Source organism: Gobius niger (assembly GCF_951799975.1).
Source record: "Gobius niger genome assembly, chromosome: 19".
NCBI classification, from domain to species: domain Eukaryota; kingdom Metazoa; phylum Chordata; class Actinopteri; order Gobiiformes; family Gobiidae; genus Gobius; species Gobius niger.
The window spans coordinates 22,274,619-22,290,897 of NC_136870.1; the positions used below are offsets into that span (position 1 = coordinate 22,274,619).

General features: G+C 44.2%; 7 protein-coding genes across 7 annotated transcripts in view; 6 read left to right on the plus strand and 1 right to left on the minus strand.

Moving 5' to 3' along the window:
• LOC306978534 (neurotrypsin-like) overlaps positions 1–16,279 on the minus strand; it is a 79,451-nt gene that overhangs the window by 34,721 nt on the left and 28,451 nt on the right. The gene's annotated exons all lie outside the window — the stretch shown is intronic.
• Positions 1–16,279, plus strand: part of LOC306978571 (E3 ubiquitin-protein ligase TRIM21-like) — a 40,777-nt gene that overhangs the window by 11,300 nt on the left and 13,198 nt on the right. The gene's annotated exons all lie outside the window — the stretch shown is intronic.
• LOC306978580 (E3 ubiquitin-protein ligase TRIM39-like) lies at positions 1,564–3,575 on the plus strand. Its single transcript, XM_079577216.1, has 2 exons — positions 1,564–1,625; positions 1,957–3,575. Exon 2 carries the CDS (start codon positions 2,064–2,066, stop codon positions 3,411–3,413), a length of 1,350 nt encoding a protein of 449 aa, XP_079433342.1. The 5' UTR covers positions 1,564–1,625; positions 1,957–2,063; the 3' UTR covers positions 3,414–3,575.
• On the plus strand, positions 4,645–6,655 carry LOC306978574 (E3 ubiquitin-protein ligase TRIM39-like). The gene is made up of 2 exons (XM_079577210.1): positions 4,645–4,699; positions 5,037–6,655. Exon 2 carries the CDS (start codon positions 5,039–5,041, stop codon positions 6,491–6,493), a length of 1,455 nt encoding a protein of 484 aa, XP_079433336.1. The 5' UTR covers positions 4,645–4,699; positions 5,037–5,038; the 3' UTR covers positions 6,494–6,655.
• LOC306978260 (zinc finger protein RFP-like) lies at positions 7,717–9,621 on the plus strand (the record flags this gene model as incomplete). Its single annotated transcript, XM_079576783.1, has 2 exons — positions 7,717–7,779; positions 8,117–9,621. Exon 2 carries the CDS (start codon positions 8,119–8,121, stop codon positions 9,619–9,621), a length of 1,503 nt encoding a protein of 500 aa, XP_079432909.1. The 5' UTR covers positions 7,717–7,779; positions 8,117–8,118.
• LOC306978261 (E3 ubiquitin-protein ligase TRIM21-like) lies at positions 11,239–13,240 on the plus strand (the record flags this gene model as incomplete). The annotated part of the gene is made up of 2 exons (XM_079576784.1): positions 11,239–11,290; positions 11,628–13,240. Exon 2 carries the CDS (start codon positions 11,630–11,632, stop codon positions 13,238–13,240), a length of 1,611 nt encoding a protein of 536 aa, XP_079432910.1. The 5' UTR covers positions 11,239–11,290; positions 11,628–11,629.
• On the plus strand, positions 13,941–15,671 carry LOC306978577 (nuclear factor 7, brain-like). Its single transcript, XM_079577213.1, has 2 exons — positions 13,941–14,024; positions 14,282–15,671. Exon 2 carries the CDS (start codon positions 14,284–14,286, stop codon positions 15,655–15,657), a length of 1,374 nt encoding a protein of 457 aa, XP_079433339.1. The 5' UTR covers positions 13,941–14,024; positions 14,282–14,283; the 3' UTR covers positions 15,658–15,671.

Consider the following 16,279-nt stretch of genomic DNA (forward strand, 5'->3'; position numbering starts at 1 on the left):
GGAAGCAGCAAAGCAGCGTTGGCTTCAGTTTGTCTCCCGCTGGACAATAAAAGTGAGTATTTAACATCAACATCAGTCCAAAGGCATGTAATCAGGAGAGTCGGGACATTTCCTGGTGGGCTGCAGTACATTTGGGCCGGCAGGAAAAAAATCTATTAATGGACTCTCACAGGTGTACTATTACAGGCCCAAAGGCGTTAACTGGGCTGCAGCTGGAGCCTGGGCTGCCGTTTAAGACATAGCCTAAATAAAGTGACACAAACATTTTTTTGTCTTGTAAATCGATCAAATAGGCCGAATGACAGAGGTGTTGAAAGAAGAAAGAACATTCGCATTTTTTGTGCTGTAGCAGGAGATGACCCTGGACGCTGAAATGACCGTTCAACACCCCAGCGAGTTAGTTTAAAGCCACACAGCGTAAGATTTCACCCAAAAAACAAAACTGAAATACAAGCATTTGTTTTATGATAGATATTTTCACCATTGAAAAATACCTCAAACAAACATGTGCTTTTGCTCTGAGCGGCTCACCTCTGCTAAAACATGACTACAACTTTACCGGGAGTGGGTACGTCTCCAGCTCGTTTCCATGGAGACGTCGACTAAAGTCAGCAGAATTGAGAGTTAAACAGGTTAGGCCATCATCCAGATCCATTCTTTCATTGTCCATGGCAAAAATAGCATTTTCTGTGTCGAGCTGGTCATCGAGAGCATGTTTTGTGTTGATGGTGCAGTATAGTCCAAAATGTTACGCAGTGTGCCTTTAAGTTGGTGCAGTCCAGTGGAGATAACACAGAAGTGCCGGTGAGTTAATAAGTGACAGAAAAAAGGTGAGGCAAAAAAAGAAAGATGGAAACCCAGTAGTGACCAATGGAAAAATGGATTTGCATAACTCAAAGCTGACTGTGGAGACATGTCAGGACCAGATTATGAGTGCAGTGGCCGATTTGAAAATAAGTAGAATCGATCCAACAAACTATCTAACTGGGTTCCAATGATTATTGTTCCAGTTGGTCATGAATGAAATAAGACTTATTTCACAGTCATTGTCCACCGTATGAAAAATAAAGCAATGCATATAATATCATTTGTTTGTTTGAGAACATACGACTTAAAAACATGGATGCACTGGTGTGTTTTAGCTCTCTGCACATCCTAGCTGTTGATTAAACTGTACATGAATTAAATATGATTTCTGGGGGGAATTCATAACGCTTTGAGATAGCAATGCTTGGAGGACCTGCAGAAATGTATTGAGTTGGCGATACATAAAAATGTGCGTAATTAAGCTGTAGGATTGTTTTTCTGGAAATGTGTAAATAAATGATTTGGAAATACTTCTGCTATTGCCTCATTAATATTTCTAACCAACCACTTTTCACTTTTATCAATCAATCTATTCAAATAGTGTATTATGTTTAATGCCAGAATTTCACTTAAATGCCTGTCTAGCCACTGCTCATGAAAGAGAGAAAAAAGAATACAAAATAAAGGCACTGTCCCTTTAGGAAAATGACTCATGATGATGGAAGCGAAACTGCAGTAGCAGTAGAAGTAGAACATTTCAGTTTGTCTCCCACCGAAGAATAAAAGTAAGCAACATCAACATCAGTCTGTTTGATAAGGTATTTTGTTGCAGAGATTTGCATTTGGCTGTTGTTTGCTGTATTTGGTTCTGTCTTTTTTCTGGTTTCTTTGCAAAAGCACAGAGCGAGAACCAGGTTAAGGGTCATGCTACGAGGCATGAAGCAACACCACAGACAAAAGGCTAACTGTGTTGCAGCTCAAACTTTTTTTTTTTCATGGAAAGCTCACTTTGTCTTCATATTTTACGCTTTTAGTTCGACATTCTTGCTCAAGCATTTTGACTAAACTAACAAATAATAAAGTCATATTCAGACTAGCCCAGACTCTAACATGTTCATTCTGTTGAGCAGTGTCTGTGTTTCTCTGCAGAGATGGCGTTGAGTGTCCCTCTTCTGTCTGAGGACTAGCTCCTCTGTCCCATCTGTCTGGGGGTGTTTGTGGAGCCTGTGTCTACTCCCTGTGGACACAACTTCTGCATGTCCTGCCTGTCGTCCTACTGGGACAGCAGTGTGCCTGTGTGCTTCTGCCCCGTCTGTAAGGAGAACTTCAGCCACAGACCACAGCTCAGAGTCAACACCTTCATCTCAGGACTGTCCCAGAGCTTCAGCAGCCTTCAGCTGAGACAGGAGCCCCAGACCTCAGTCCTGTGTGACGTGTGCACTGCTCCACAACAGGCCGCACTGATGTCCTGTGTAGAGTGTCTCTCCTCGTTCTGCTCTGATCACCTGGAGCCCCATCACAGAGTCCCAGGACTGCGCAGACACACACTGATCCCTCCTGTGACCAGTCTGCAGGACAGAGTGTGTCCTCAGCATCAGCAGCTGCTGCACTCGTACTGCACTGAAGAGGGCACTCTGCTGTGTGTGAGCTGTGAGGGCGCCCACTCCAAACACAAAACTCTCCCTCTGGAACAGGCCTACGAGAAGCTGAGGGCTCAGCTGGAGCCAAATGAGGCTAAACTCACCTCCCTGATCCTTGAGAATGTCCAGAGCGTCTGCTCCATCAGAGAGATTAAAGCCCAGAGACAGGAGGAGACCAGACGAGTGATCGCACAGAGTGAGGAGGTCCTCCAGGACGTCCTGAAGAAGGTTCAGAAGAGCCACAAAGACCTGGTCCAAAAGATGGAGCAGAAACAGCAGCAGGCAGACTCTGAGGCAGACGCTCTGGTTGAGCAAGCTGAGCAGGAAATCACATGTTTGATAGAGACTCAAACTAAACTCCAAGAACTGGAACAGACGGAAGATCCGCTCATTTTCCTTCAGAAACATCCAAACATGTCCCTGGTCAGTCTGAACAGTCTGTCCAATTTGAGTCTCAGAAAAGATGAGGAGCTGGAGGGAATGAGGGAGACACTGAAGAGCTGCACGCCTCAATTCCAAATGCTTCAGAAGAAACTTGAGAGAGAAATGAGCTTGTTTAATGATGAAAAATGGTGCGCTCTGAGACGTGTGCAGAGACACGCCGTCGACTTAAAGCTTGATCCTGAAACTTCTAACCCCCAGCTCCTCCTGTCCGCCGATCTCAAACAGGTCACCTACACTAATCATAGGACAGTGATCCCCATGAACAAATCTAAATGCTTTAGTTACATGTATGTTATTGCAGACAGAGGTTTCTCCTCTGGACGGTTCTACTTTGAGGTGTCCGTGGGGCAAAAGGAAGAATGGGTTCTCGGACTGATCACGGAGTCTGCCCCCAGAAATAAACGCCCCGTTTATGGCATCTGGGCTCTGTATTTCCGCATCAATAAATTTTACACTTACAACCATCGTAAAGTTCCAGTGTACTGGGGTAAAGTGGAGAGAGTTGGAGTGTTTGTGGACTAGGACAAAGGTCTGATCTCATTCTATGACGTGAAGACGGCCACATCCATCATATCTTTCACTCGCTGTGCCTTCACTGAGAAGATCTATCCACTTCTTGGACCCTGTGACCATGAGTTCCCCTCTAACTGGGTTCCAATGATTATTGTTCCAGTTGGTCATAAGTGATAGCAAGCAAAGAAAACATCACATTATAAGACTGCTACAAAAATAACACATTTGACAAAAAGACATGTATGAAAGTTATACATGATGTCATGGCAGACTTCTTAAGATTTTGAAAATGTTTTAATGCATTTATTTGTATTAATCAGATACTGTACTGCCACATGAATGTTTTCATCTTGTGTATTTGCCTTCTTTCTGCATTTGCCATTTAATACTATATTATTACCAAAAAAAATGGCATAGCCTATGAAATACCTGCTTCTGTTTTGAAATATTTGTCATTTTCTCAGATATATTGTCTATAAAAATCAAATCAATGTGTGTATCCTGCTTGGACTTCAATTAATAAGAAACTAATAAAAGTTCAGTGTGAGAAATCCTTAGTCTCTAAAAGTTTATGCTAATCCAGACAAGAGGCTCAAGAAAGGCCACTCTGGCAGGAACAACTTAAGACAAAAAGTTGCTGACGTACCAAGAATGGAAAGAAAGAAGAACGGAAACAGCAACAAGTGCTCTCAGCTCCTGCATCTGTCTGCAGCAAAGCACTGTCCCATGAAGAAAATTACTCACATACTCACAATTTTCTCCACGGAAGACACATTTTGTCTTTTCATGATTTTTATTTGGAGGTAATAGTAAACTGCCCATGTAGCCAATAAGACAAATGACATAGTCTGATAGAGACTGTAGCATGTTCAGCCTTTTGAGCAGTGTCTGTGTTTCTCTGCAGAGATGGTAATGGGGAGTAAATTATTTGGAAATATTTCTGCTATTGTCCTTTTAATGTTTCTAGCCAACCACTGTTGACTTTGATAAATCAATCTATTAAAATACCAAATGCTAGAATATACCTTTCTAGCCACTGTTCCTGAAAGGCAGCCCCAAAAAGATCTGATCCAGTGCACTTAAATTGACAATGGAGGAGAGTGACCCTTAAACACAGCAACGGCGATGGAATGGCACCTCCTCCCTGTGAGGCACTGTTCCTTTAAGAAAAATGACTCATGATGATGAAAGTGAAACTGAAGCAGTAAAGCAAATTTGGCGGCAACAACAGCAGCAGCAGCAGCAGCAGCAGCAGCAGCAGCACACTTCAGTTTGTCTCCCCTTGAACAATATAAGTAAGTATTTAACATCAACATCAGTCTGCTTAATAAGGCATATTTAATTTTGTTGCAGAGATGTGCATTTGGCTGTAGTCTTTACTGTTTGCTGTATTTGGTTCTGTCTTTAGTCTGGATTCCTTTGCAAAAGCACAGAGCTAGAACCAGGTTAAAGGTCATGCTCCAAGGAATGAAGCAACACCACAGACAAAAGGCTAACTGTGTTGCAGCTCAAACCTTTTAATTCAACATTCTTGCTCAAACATTTTGACTAAACTAACAAATAATAAAGTCATATTCAGTCTGTATCCCAGTCATGTTCATCCTGTTAAGCAGTGTCTGTGTTTCTCTGCAGAGATGGCGTTGAGTCTCCCTCTTCTGTCTGAGGACCAGCTCCTCTGTCCCATCTGTCTGGGGGTGTTTGTGAAGCCTGTGTCTACTCCCTGTGGACACAACTTCTGCATGTCCTGCCTGTCGTCCTACTGGGACAGCAGTGTGCCTGTGTGCTTCTGCCCCGTCTGTAAGGAGAACTTCAGCCACAGACCACAGCTCAGAGTGAACACCTTCATCTCAGGACTGTCCCAGAGCTTCAGCAGCCTTCAGCTGAGACAGGAGCCCCAGACCTCAGTCCTGTGTGACGTGTGCACTGCTCCACAACAGGACGCTCTGATGTCCTGTGTAGAGTGTCTCTCCTCGTTCTGCTCTGATCACCTGGAGCCCCATCACAGAGTCCCAGGACTGCGCAGACACAAACTGATCCCTCCTGACACCAGTCTGCAGGACAGAGTGTGTCCTCAGCATCAGCAGCTGCTGCACTCGTACTGCACTGAAGAGGGCGCTCTGCTGTGTGCGAGCTGTGAGAGTGCCCACTCCAAACACAAAACTCTCCCTCTGGAACAGGCCTACGAGAAGCTGAGGGCTCAGCTGGAGCCAAATGAGGCTAAACTCACCTCCCTGATCCTTGAGAATGTCCAGAGCGTCTGCTCCATCAGAGAGATTAAAGCCCAGAGACAGGAGGAGACCAGACGAGTGATCGCACAGAGTGAGGAGGTCCTCCAGGACGTCCTGAAGAAGGTTCAGAAGAGCCACAAAGACCTGGTCCAAAAGATGGAGCAGAAACAGCAGCAGGCAGACTCTGAGGCAGACGCTCTGGTTGAGCAAGCTGAGCAGGAAATCACATGTTTGATAGAGACTCAAACTAAACTCCAAGAACTGGAACAGACGGAAGATCCGCTCATTTTCCTTCAGAAACATCCAAACATGTCCCTGGTCAGTCTGAACAGTCTGTCCAATTTGAGTCTCAGAAAAGATGAGGAGCTGGAGGGAATGAGGGAGACACTGAAGAGCTGCACGCCTCAATTCCAAATGCTTCAGAAGAAACTTGAGAGAGAAATGAGCTTGTTTAATGATGAAAAATGGTGCGCTCTGAGACGTGTGCAGAGACACGCCGTCGACTTAAAGCTTGATCCTGAAACTTCTAACCCCCAGCTCCTCCTGTCCGCCGATCTCAAACAGGTCACCTACACTAATCATAGGACAGTGATCCCCATGAACAAATCTAAATGCTTTAGTTACATGTATGTTATTGCAGACAGAGGTTTCTCCTCTGGACGGTTCTACTTTGAGGTGTCCGTGGGGCAAAAGGAAGAATGGGTTCTCGGACTGATCACGGAGTCTGCCCCCAGAAATAAACGCCCCGTTTATGGCATCTGGGCTCTGTATTTCCGCATCAATAAATTTTACACTTACAACCATCGTAAAGTTCCAGTGTACTGGGGTAAAGTGGAGAGAGTTGGAGTGTTTGTGGACTAGGACAAAGGTCTGATCTCATTCTATGACGTGAAGACGGCCACATCCATCATATCTTTCACTCGCTGTGCCTTCACTGAGAAGATCTATCCACTTCTTGGACCCTGTGACCATGAGTTCCCCTCTAACTGGGTTCCAATGATTATTGTTCCAGTTGGTCATAAGTGATAGCAAGCAAAGAAAACATCACATTATAAGACTGCTACAAAAATAACACATTTGACAAAAAGACATGTATGAAAGTTATACATGATGTCATGGCAGACTTCTTAAGATTTTGAAAATGTTTTAATGCATTTATTTGTATTAATCAGATACTGTACTGCCACATGAATGTTTTCATCTTGTGTATTTGCCTTCTTTCTGCATTTGCCATTTAATACTATATTATTACCAAAAAAAATGGCATAGCCTATGAAATACCTGCTTCTGTTTTGAAATATTTGTCATTTTCTCAGATATATTGTCTATAAAAATCAAATCAATGTGTGTATCCTGCTTGGACTTCAATTAATAAGAAACTAATAAAAGTTCAGTGTGAGAAATCCTTAGTCTCTAAAAGTTTATGCTAATCCAGACAAGAGGCTCAAGAAAGGCCACTCTGGCAGGAACAACTTAAGACAAAAAGTTGCTGACGTACCAAGAATGGAAAGAAAGAAGAACGGAAACAGCAACAAGTGCTCTCAGCTCCTGCATCTGTCTGCAGCAAAGCACTGTCCCATGAAGAAAATTACTCACATACTCACAATTTTCTCCACGGAAGACACATTTTGTCTTTTCATGATTTTTATTTGGAGGTAATAGTAAACTGCCCATGTAGCCAATAAGACAAATGACATAGTCTGATAGAGACTGTAGCATGTTCAGCCTTTTGAGCAGTGTCTGTGTTTCTCTGCAGAGATGGTAATGGGGAGTAAATTATTTGGAAATATTTCTGCTATTGTCCTTTTAATGTTTCTAGCCAACCACTGTTGACTTTGATAAATCAATCTATTAAAATACCAAATGCTAGAATATACCTTTCTAGCCACTGTTCCTGAAAGGCAGCCCCAAAAAGATCTGATCCAGTGCACTTAAATTGACAATGGAGGAGAGTGACCCTTAAACACAGCAACGGCGATGGAATGGCACCTCCTCCCTGTGAGGCACTGTTCCTTTAAGAAAAATGACTCATGATGATGAAAGTGAAACTGAAGCAGTAAAGCAAATTTGGCGGCAACAACAGCAGCAGCAGCAGCAGCAGCAGCAGCAGCAGCACACTTCAGTTTGTCTCCCCTTGAACAATATAAGTAAGTATTTAACATCAACATCAGTCTGCTTAATAAGGCATATTTAATTTTGTTGCAGAGATGTGCATTTGGCTGTAGTCTTTACTGTTTGCTGTATTTGGTTCTGTCTTTAGTCTGGATTCCTTTGCAAAAGCACAGAGCTAGAACCAGGTTAAAGGTCATGCTCCAAGGAATGAAGCAACACCACAGACAAAAGGCTAACTGTGTTGCAGCTCAAACCTTTTAATTCAACATTCTTGCTCAAACATTTTGACTAAACTAACAAATAATAAAGTCATATTCAGTCTGTATCCCAGTCATGTTCATCCTGTTAAGCAGTGTCTGTGTTTCTCTGCAGAGATGGCGTTGAGTCTCCCTCTTCTGTCTGAGGACCAGCTCCTCTGTCCCATCTGTCTGGGGGTGTTTGTGAAGCCTGTGTCTACTCCCTGTGGACACAACTTCTGCATGTCCTGCCTGTCGTCCTACTGGGACAGCAGTGTGCCTGTGTGCTTCTGCCCCGTCTGTAAGGAGAACTTCAGCCACAGACCACAGCTCAGAGTGAACACCTTCATCTCAGGACTGTCCCAGAGCTTCAGCAGCCTTCAGCTGAGACAGGAGCCCCAGACCTCAGTCCTGTGTGACGTGTGCACTGCTCCACAACAGGACGCTCTGATGTCCTGTGTAGAGTGTCTCTCCTCGTTCTGCTCTGATCACCTGGAGCCCCATCACAGAGTCCCAGGACTGCGCAGACACAAACTGATCCCTCCTGACACCAGTCTGCAGGACAGAGTGTGTCCTCAGCATCAGCAGCTGCTGCACTCGTACTGCACTGAAGAGGGCGCTCTGCTGTGTGCGAGCTGTGAGAGTGCCCACTCCAAACACAAAACTCTCCCTCTGGAACAGGCCTACGAGAAGCTGAGGGCTCAGCTGGAGCCAAATAAGGCTAAAATCCCTTCCCTGATCCTTGAGAAAGTCCTGAGTGTCTGCTCCATCAAAGAGACTAAAGCCCAGAGATATGAGGAGACCAGACGAGTGACCGCACAGAGTGAGGAGGTCCTCCAGGACGTCCTGAAGAAGGTTCAGAAGAGCCACAAAGACCTGGTCCAAAAGATGGAGGAGAAGCAGCAGCAGGCAGACTCTGAGGCAGACGCTCTGGTTGAGCAAACTGAGCAGGAAATTGCATGTTTGCTAGAGACTCAAACTAAACTCCTGGAACTGAAAGAGACGGAAGATCCGCTAATTTTCCTTCAGAAACATCCAAACATGTCCCTGGTCAGTCTGAACAGTCCGTCTAATTTAGGTCTAAGAGAAGACGAGGAGCTGGAGGGAATGAGGGAGACACTGAAGAGCTGCACGCCTCAATTCCAAATGCTTCAGAAGAAACTCGAGAGAGAAATGAGTTTGTTTTTTGATAAAAAATGGTGCGCTCTGAGACGTGTGCAGAGACACGCCGTCGACTTAAAGCTTGATCCTGAAACGGCTGATCACCATCTCCTCCTGTCCGCCGATCTCAAACAGGTCAGCTTTACCGAACATGTGAAAGAGGTTCCCAAAAACAACAAGAGGTTTAGCTACTGGTTTGTGGGGGCAGACAGATGTTTCTCCTCTGGACGGTTCTACTTTGAGGTGTCCGTGGGGCAAAAGGAAGAATGGATCCTCGGGCTGATCGAGGAGTCTGCCCCCAGAAATAAACGTCCAGTTAGTGGCTTGTGGGCTTTATATTTCCGTGTGGATAAATTCTACACTTACGGCAAGGAGAAAGTCCCAGTGGCACGGGGTAAAGTGGAGAGAATTGGCGTATTTGTGGACTATGACAAAGGCCTGATCTCATCTTGTTTAATGATGAAAAATGGTGCGCTCTGAGACGTGTGCAGAGACACGCCGTCGACTTAAAGCTTGATCCTGAAACTTCTAACCCCCAGCTCCTCCTGTCCGCCGATCTCAAACAGGTCACCTACACTAATCATAGGACAGTGATCCCCATGAACAAATCTAAATGCTTTAGTTACATGTATGTTATTGCAGACAGAGGTTTCTCCTCTGGACGGTTCTACTTTGAGGTGTCCGTGGGGCAAAAGGAAGAATGGGTTCTCGGACTGATCACGGAGTCTGCCCCCAGAAATAAACGCCCCGTTTATGGCATCTGGGCTCTGTATTTCCGCATCAATAAATTTTACACTTACAACCATCGTAAAGTTCCAGTGTACTGGGGTAAAGTGGAGAGAGTTGGAGTGTTTGTGGACTAGGACAAAGGTCTGATCTCATTCTATGACGTGAAGACGGCCACATCCATCATATCTTTCACTCGCTGTGCCTTCACTGAGAAGATCTATCCACTTCTTGGACCCTGTGACCATGAGTTCCCCTCTAACTGGGTTCCAATGATTATTGTTCCAGTTGGTCATAAGTGATAGCAAGCAAAGAAAACATCACATTATAAGACTGCTACAAAAATAACACATTTGACAAAAAGACATGTATGAAAGTTATACATGATGTCATGGCAGACTTCTTAAGATTTTGAAAATGTTTTAATGCATTTATTTGTATTAATCAGATACTGTACTGCCACATGAATGTTTTCATCTTGTGTATTTGCCTTCTTTCTGCATTTGCCATTTAATACTATATTATTACCAAAAAAAATGGCATAGCCTATGAAATACCTGCTTCTGTTTTGAAATATTTGTCATTTTCTCAGATATATTGTCTATAAAAATCAAATCAATGTGTGTATCCTGCTTGGACTTCAATTAATAAGAAACTAATAAAAGTTCAGTGTGAGAAATCCTTAGTCTCTAAAAGTTTATGCTAATCCAGACAAGAGGCTCAAGAAAGGCCACTCTGGCAGGAACAACTTAAGACAAAAAGTTGCTGACGTACCAAGAATGGAAAGAAAGAAGAACGGAAACAGCAACAAGTGCTCTCAGCTCCTGCATCTGTCTGCAGCAAAGCACTGTCCCATGAAGAAAATTACTCACATACTCACAATTTTCTCCACGGAAGACACATTTTGTCTTTTCATGATTTTTATTTGGAGGTAATAGTAAACTGCCCATGTAGCCAATAAGACAAATGACATAGTCTGATAGAGACTGTAGCATGTTCAGCCTTTTGAGCAGTGTCTGTGTTTCTCTGCAGAGATGGTAATGGGGAGTAAATTATTTGGAAATATTTCTGCTATTGTCCTTTTAATGTTTCTAGCCAACCACTGTTGACTTTGATAAATCAATCTATTAAAATACCAAATGCTAGAATATACCTTTCTAGCCACTGTTCCTGAAAGGCAGCCCCAAAAAGATCTGATCCAGTGCACTTAAATTGACAATGGAGGAGAGTGACCCTTAAACACAGCAACGGCGATGGAATGGCACCTCCTCCCTGTGAGGCACTGTTCCTTTAAGAAAAATGACTCATGATGATGAAAGTGAAACTGAAGCAGTAAAGCAAATTTGGCGGCAACAACAGCAGCAGCAGCAGCAGCAGCAGCAGCAGCAGCACACTTCAGTTTGTCTCCCCTTGAACAATATAAGTAAGTATTTAACATCAACATCAGTCTGCTTAATAAGGCATATTTAATTTTGTTGCAGAGATGTGCATTTGGCTGTAGTCTTTACTGTTTGCTGTATTTGGTTCTGTCTTTAGTCTGGATTCCTTTGCAAAAGCACAGAGCTAGAACCAGGTTAAAGGTCATGCTCCAAGGAATGAAGCAACACCACAGACAAAAGGCTAACTGTGTTGCAGCTCAAACCTTTTAATTCAACATTCTTGCTCAAACATTTTGACTAAACTAACAAATAATAAAGTCATATTCAGTCTGTATCCCAGTCATGTTCATCCTGTTAAGCAGTGTCTGTGTTTCTCTGCAGAGATGGCGTTGAGTCTCCCTCTTCTGTCTGAGGACCAGCTCCTCTGTCCCATCTGTCTGGGGGTGTTTGTGAAGCCTGTGTCTACTCCCTGTGGACACAACTTCTGCATGTCCTGCCTGTCGTCCTACTGGGACAGCAGTGTGCCTGTGTGCTTCTGCCCCGTCTGTAAGGAGAACTTCAGCCACAGACCACAGCTCAGAGTGAACACCTTCATCTCAGGACTGTCCCAGAGCTTCAGCAGCCTTCAGCTGAGACAGGAGCCCCAGACCTCAGTCCTGTGTGACGTGTGCACTGCTCCACAACAGGACGCTCTGATGTCCTGTGTAGAGTGTCTCTCCTCGTTCTGCTCTGATCACCTGGAGCCCCATCACAGAGTCCCAGGACTGCGCAGACACAAACTGATCCCTCCTGACACCAGTCTGCAGGACAGAGTGTGTCCTCAGCATCAGCAGCTGCTGCACTCGTACTGCACTGAAGAGGGCGCTCTGCTGTGTGCGAGCTGTGAGAGTGCCCACTCCAAACACAAAACTCTCCCTCTGGAACAGGCCTACGAGAAGCTGAGGGCTCAGCTGGAGCCAAATAAGGCTAAAATCCCTTCCCTGATCCTTGAGAAAGTCCTGAGTGTCTGCTCCATCAAAGAGACTAAAGCCCAGAGATATGAGGAGACCAGACGAGTGACCGCACAGAGTGAGGAGGTCCTCCAGGACGTCCTGAAGAAGGTTCAGAAGAGCCACAAAGACCTGGTCCAAAAGATGGAGGAGAAGCAGCAGCAGGCAGACTCTGAGGCAGACGCTCTGGTTGAGCAAACTGAGCAGGAAATTGCATGTTTGCTAGAGACTCAAACTAAACTCCTGGAACTGAAAGAGACGGAAGATCCGCTAATTTTCCTTCAGAAACATCCAAACATGTCCCTGGTCAGTCTGAACAGTCCGTCTAATTTAGGTCTAAGAGAAGACGAGGAGCTGGAGGGAATGAGGGAGACACTGAAGAGCTGCACGCCTCAATTCCAAATGCTTCAGAAGAAACTCGAGAGAGAAATGAGTTTGTTTTTTGATAAAAAATGGTGCGCTCTGAGACGTGTGCAGAGACACGCCGTCGACTTAAAGCTTGATCCTGAAACGGCTGATCACCATCTCCTCCTGTCCGCCGATCTCAAACAGGTCAGCTTTACCGAACATGTGAAAGAGGTTCCCAAAAACAACAAGAGGTTTAGCTACTGGTTTGTGGGGGCAGACAGATGTTTCTCCTCTGGACGGTTCTACTTTGAGGTGTCCGTGGGGCAAAAGGAAGAATGGATCCTCGGGCTGATCGAGGAGTCTGCCCCCAGAAATAAACGTCCAGTTAGTGGCTTGTGGGCTTTATATTTCCGTGTGGATAAATTCTACACTTACGGCAAGGAGAAAGTCCCAGTGGCACGGGGTAAAGTGGAGAGAATTGGCGTATTTGTGGACTATGACAAAGGCCTGATCTCATTCTATGACCTCAAGACGGCCACTCGCATTTATTCCTACACTCACTGTGTTTTCACAAAGATCTGTCCATTTCTTTGTCCCTGTAACCTTGAGTTCCCCACTAACTGGGTTCCAATGACCATTGTTCCAGTCGGTCATTAATGATTATAACTTAGTTTACAGTCACAGAACAGAGTATGATGAAAGTAAAAATAGACTGCATCACGTTATAAAACTGCTAAAAATATACAGTATTCAAGTGCTATATCTTTTCATTTTTAGATAAAATATGTCATGGGAGCCTTTATTAAAATGTACTTATTTTCAAGTAATGATGATTTTGTTTTGATGATGATTTTCTACTATTGTCACATGAATGTTTCTATCTTGTGTCTTCATACTAAGCTATTTCAATCACTTTACTTAGCCTGTTCTTATTTTAAAATATTTGTAATTTGCTCAATTCATTATCTATACAAATCAAATCAACGTCTGTATCCAGCATGAACTTCAATAAATAAATTAAAGTTCAGTGTCATAATTCTCTCAGTCTCTCAAAGGTTATGCTGCTCCTGACAAGATGCTCAAAAACACTCCATCAGACACAAGTTCAGACCCCAAAAAAAGTTCTTAAATTAATTTAAGAAAAGAATGGCAAGACCAACAAGGGCTCTCAGCTCCCCCGTGTGTCTGTAGCAGGGCACTGTCCCTTTAAGAAAATGACTCATGTTTGAGGAAGTAAAGCGGTTGTGTCGGAGCTGGTAGCAGCAGCAGCGGTGGCAGCAGCAGCAGCAGCAGCAGCGGCAGCAGCAGCAGCTCACTGCAGGTTGTCTCTGACAGAACCTTTAAAGTAAGTATGTATCATCAAAACAATGAGAAATCCAGTGGTAATCCTTGCATTAAGGATATATTTTTGAAGAATCTGCTGAGAACATTGTTGGTCTGAGTGAGTTGTACAAGTTTTGTGTGAGCTTCTATGTTTTTGAAATAAACTTTATAAATTACATGAAGATGTTTCACTTTGTCATATTTCTATGTGGTTCCCTGGTTTGTCAGATTGCCATTGTCAAAGCTCAGACCTTATACCAGGCTATGTGTCATTCTACAAAGTAAACAAGGTTCATGCCTTGTTTACTGTGTAGCATGACACATAGCCTAGAAACTGTAGCTGAACGTAAAGTGTGTGTCTGTGTTTCTCTGCAGAGATGGCGTTGAGTGTCCCTCTTCTGTCTGAGGACCAGCTCCTCTGTCCCATCTGTCTGGGGGTGTTTGTGAAGCCTGTGTCTACTTCCTGTGGACACAACTTCTGCATGTCCTGCCTGTCGTCCTACTGGGACAGCAGTGTGCCTGCGTGCCTCTGCCCCGTCTGTAATGAAAGTTTCAGCGTCAGACCACAGCTCAGAGTCAACACCTTCATCTCAGACCTGTCCCAGAGCTTCAGCAGCCTTCAGCTGAGACAGGAGACCCAGACCTCAGTCCTCTCTCTGATAAAGGCCCACATGAAACTGAGGGATCAGCTGGAGCCAAACAATGCTAAACTTGCATCCCTGATCCAAGAGAAACTCGAGAGAGTCAGCTCCATCAGAGAGACTAGAGCCCAGAGACAGGAGGAGACCAGACGTGTGATCGCACAGAGTGAGGAGGTCCTCCAGGACGTCCTGAAGAAGGTTCAGAACAGCCACAAGGACCTGGTCCAAAAGATGGAGGAGAAGCAGCAGCAGGCAGACTCTGAAGCAGAGGCTCTGGTTGAGCAATCTGAGAAGGAGATTGCAGATCTGATAGAGACTCAAACTAAACTCCAAGAGCTGAAACACACAGAAGATCCACTGATTTTCTTTCAGAAACATCCAAACATTTCCCTGGAGGGTCTGAACAGTGTGTCCACTTTGAGCTTAAGAGTGGATGAGAAGTTAGAGGAAATGCGGGAGACATTGAAGAGCTACACGGGTCAACTCCAAATGCTCTTGCAGAAACTTGACTGTGATATCAGTTTGTTTTATAATGAAAAGTGGTGTGATCTGAGACGTGTGCAGAAACACGCTGTCGACATAAAGCTCGACCCTGACACAGCTCAATCCGATCTCCTTCTGTCCCCTGATCTCAAACAGGTCTGGTTCAACAAAGGAGTCACACAAGCTCCCGAAAACAACAGCAGGAGGTTCCTTGTAGCGCTTGCTGTTATTGCAGACACAGGTTTCTCCCATGGACGTTTTTACTTTGAGGTGTCTGTCGGGCAGAAGGAGGAATGGATTCTTGGGCTGCTTGAGGAGTCTGTTCCCAGAAACAAAGTGATTCCTGAACAGCCCGACTGTGGCCTCTGGGCTCTCTATTTCCGGGTCGATAAATTCTATACATACTTCAACCCTGACGTCCCGGTGTACACTGGAAAAGCGGAACGGGTCGGCGTTTTTTTGGACTGTGACAACGCTCTGCTCTCCTTCTACGACGTGAACACAGCCACATGCATTCATACATTTAATAATTATATAACTGAAGAGAAGCTGTACCCTTTCCTAAATCCCTGTGATGATGAGTTTCCTTCAAACTTGGGCCCAATGATGATCGTTGATCCCAAATGAAGACAGAAAATATATTAACATTAAGATATTTAGGTTTTTTTCATGTGAATAAGAAAACACATCTTCGTCACTTTATCGTCACTTTTTTGATGCCTTTTTGTTGCATCTTCATCCTCGCTATTTTGACACTTTCTTCAAGAAGCCTTTAGGTTTGGGTAAAGCCAAACTGGGGAGAATGTGCTGAGTTCAGGTGGGGATTAAGAGGTTAATGAGGCAGCAAAAAATGATCAGCGAGGTTTTTGAGGCAATACTTTAACATTATGCATATTTGTATACAGTGTGCACATTTAATAAAGGAATGCAGCTTTACTGGTTCTGCTTTTTTAAAATCTTTATTTACAAGCTTGAGGTACTTAGAATTAGGAATTGGTACGTCTGGGGGAAAAACAAGAGTGGGCTCTGGAAATAGTCAGTTCCAAGCCATAAGGACTTTCCCAGTTCTCTTTGAGGGCTGCATTTACGTGTTCATTTAATTCTGACGTGATCACAGCCACATGCATTATTCACTTGATCACTGTATCTTCCCTGAGAGGATCTCTGTATCCAGCTTGAACTTCAATAAATAAATTAAAGTTCAGTGTCATAATTCTCTCAAAGGTTGTGCTGCTCCTGACAAGATGCT

What these genes read in the sequence shown, in the direction of transcription:
- LOC306978580 (XM_079577216.1), top strand. Translation starts at nt 2,064, where the DNA reads ATGTCCTGCCTGTCGTCCTACTGGGACAGCAGTGTGCCTGTGTGCTTC.
- LOC306978574 (XM_079577210.1), top strand. Translation starts at nt 5,039, where the DNA reads ATGGCGTTGAGTCTCCCTCTTCTGTCTGAGGACCAGCTCCTCTGTCCC.
- LOC306978577 (XM_079577213.1), top strand. Translation starts at nt 14,284, where the DNA reads ATGGCGTTGAGTGTCCCTCTTCTGTCTGAGGACCAGCTCCTCTGTCCC.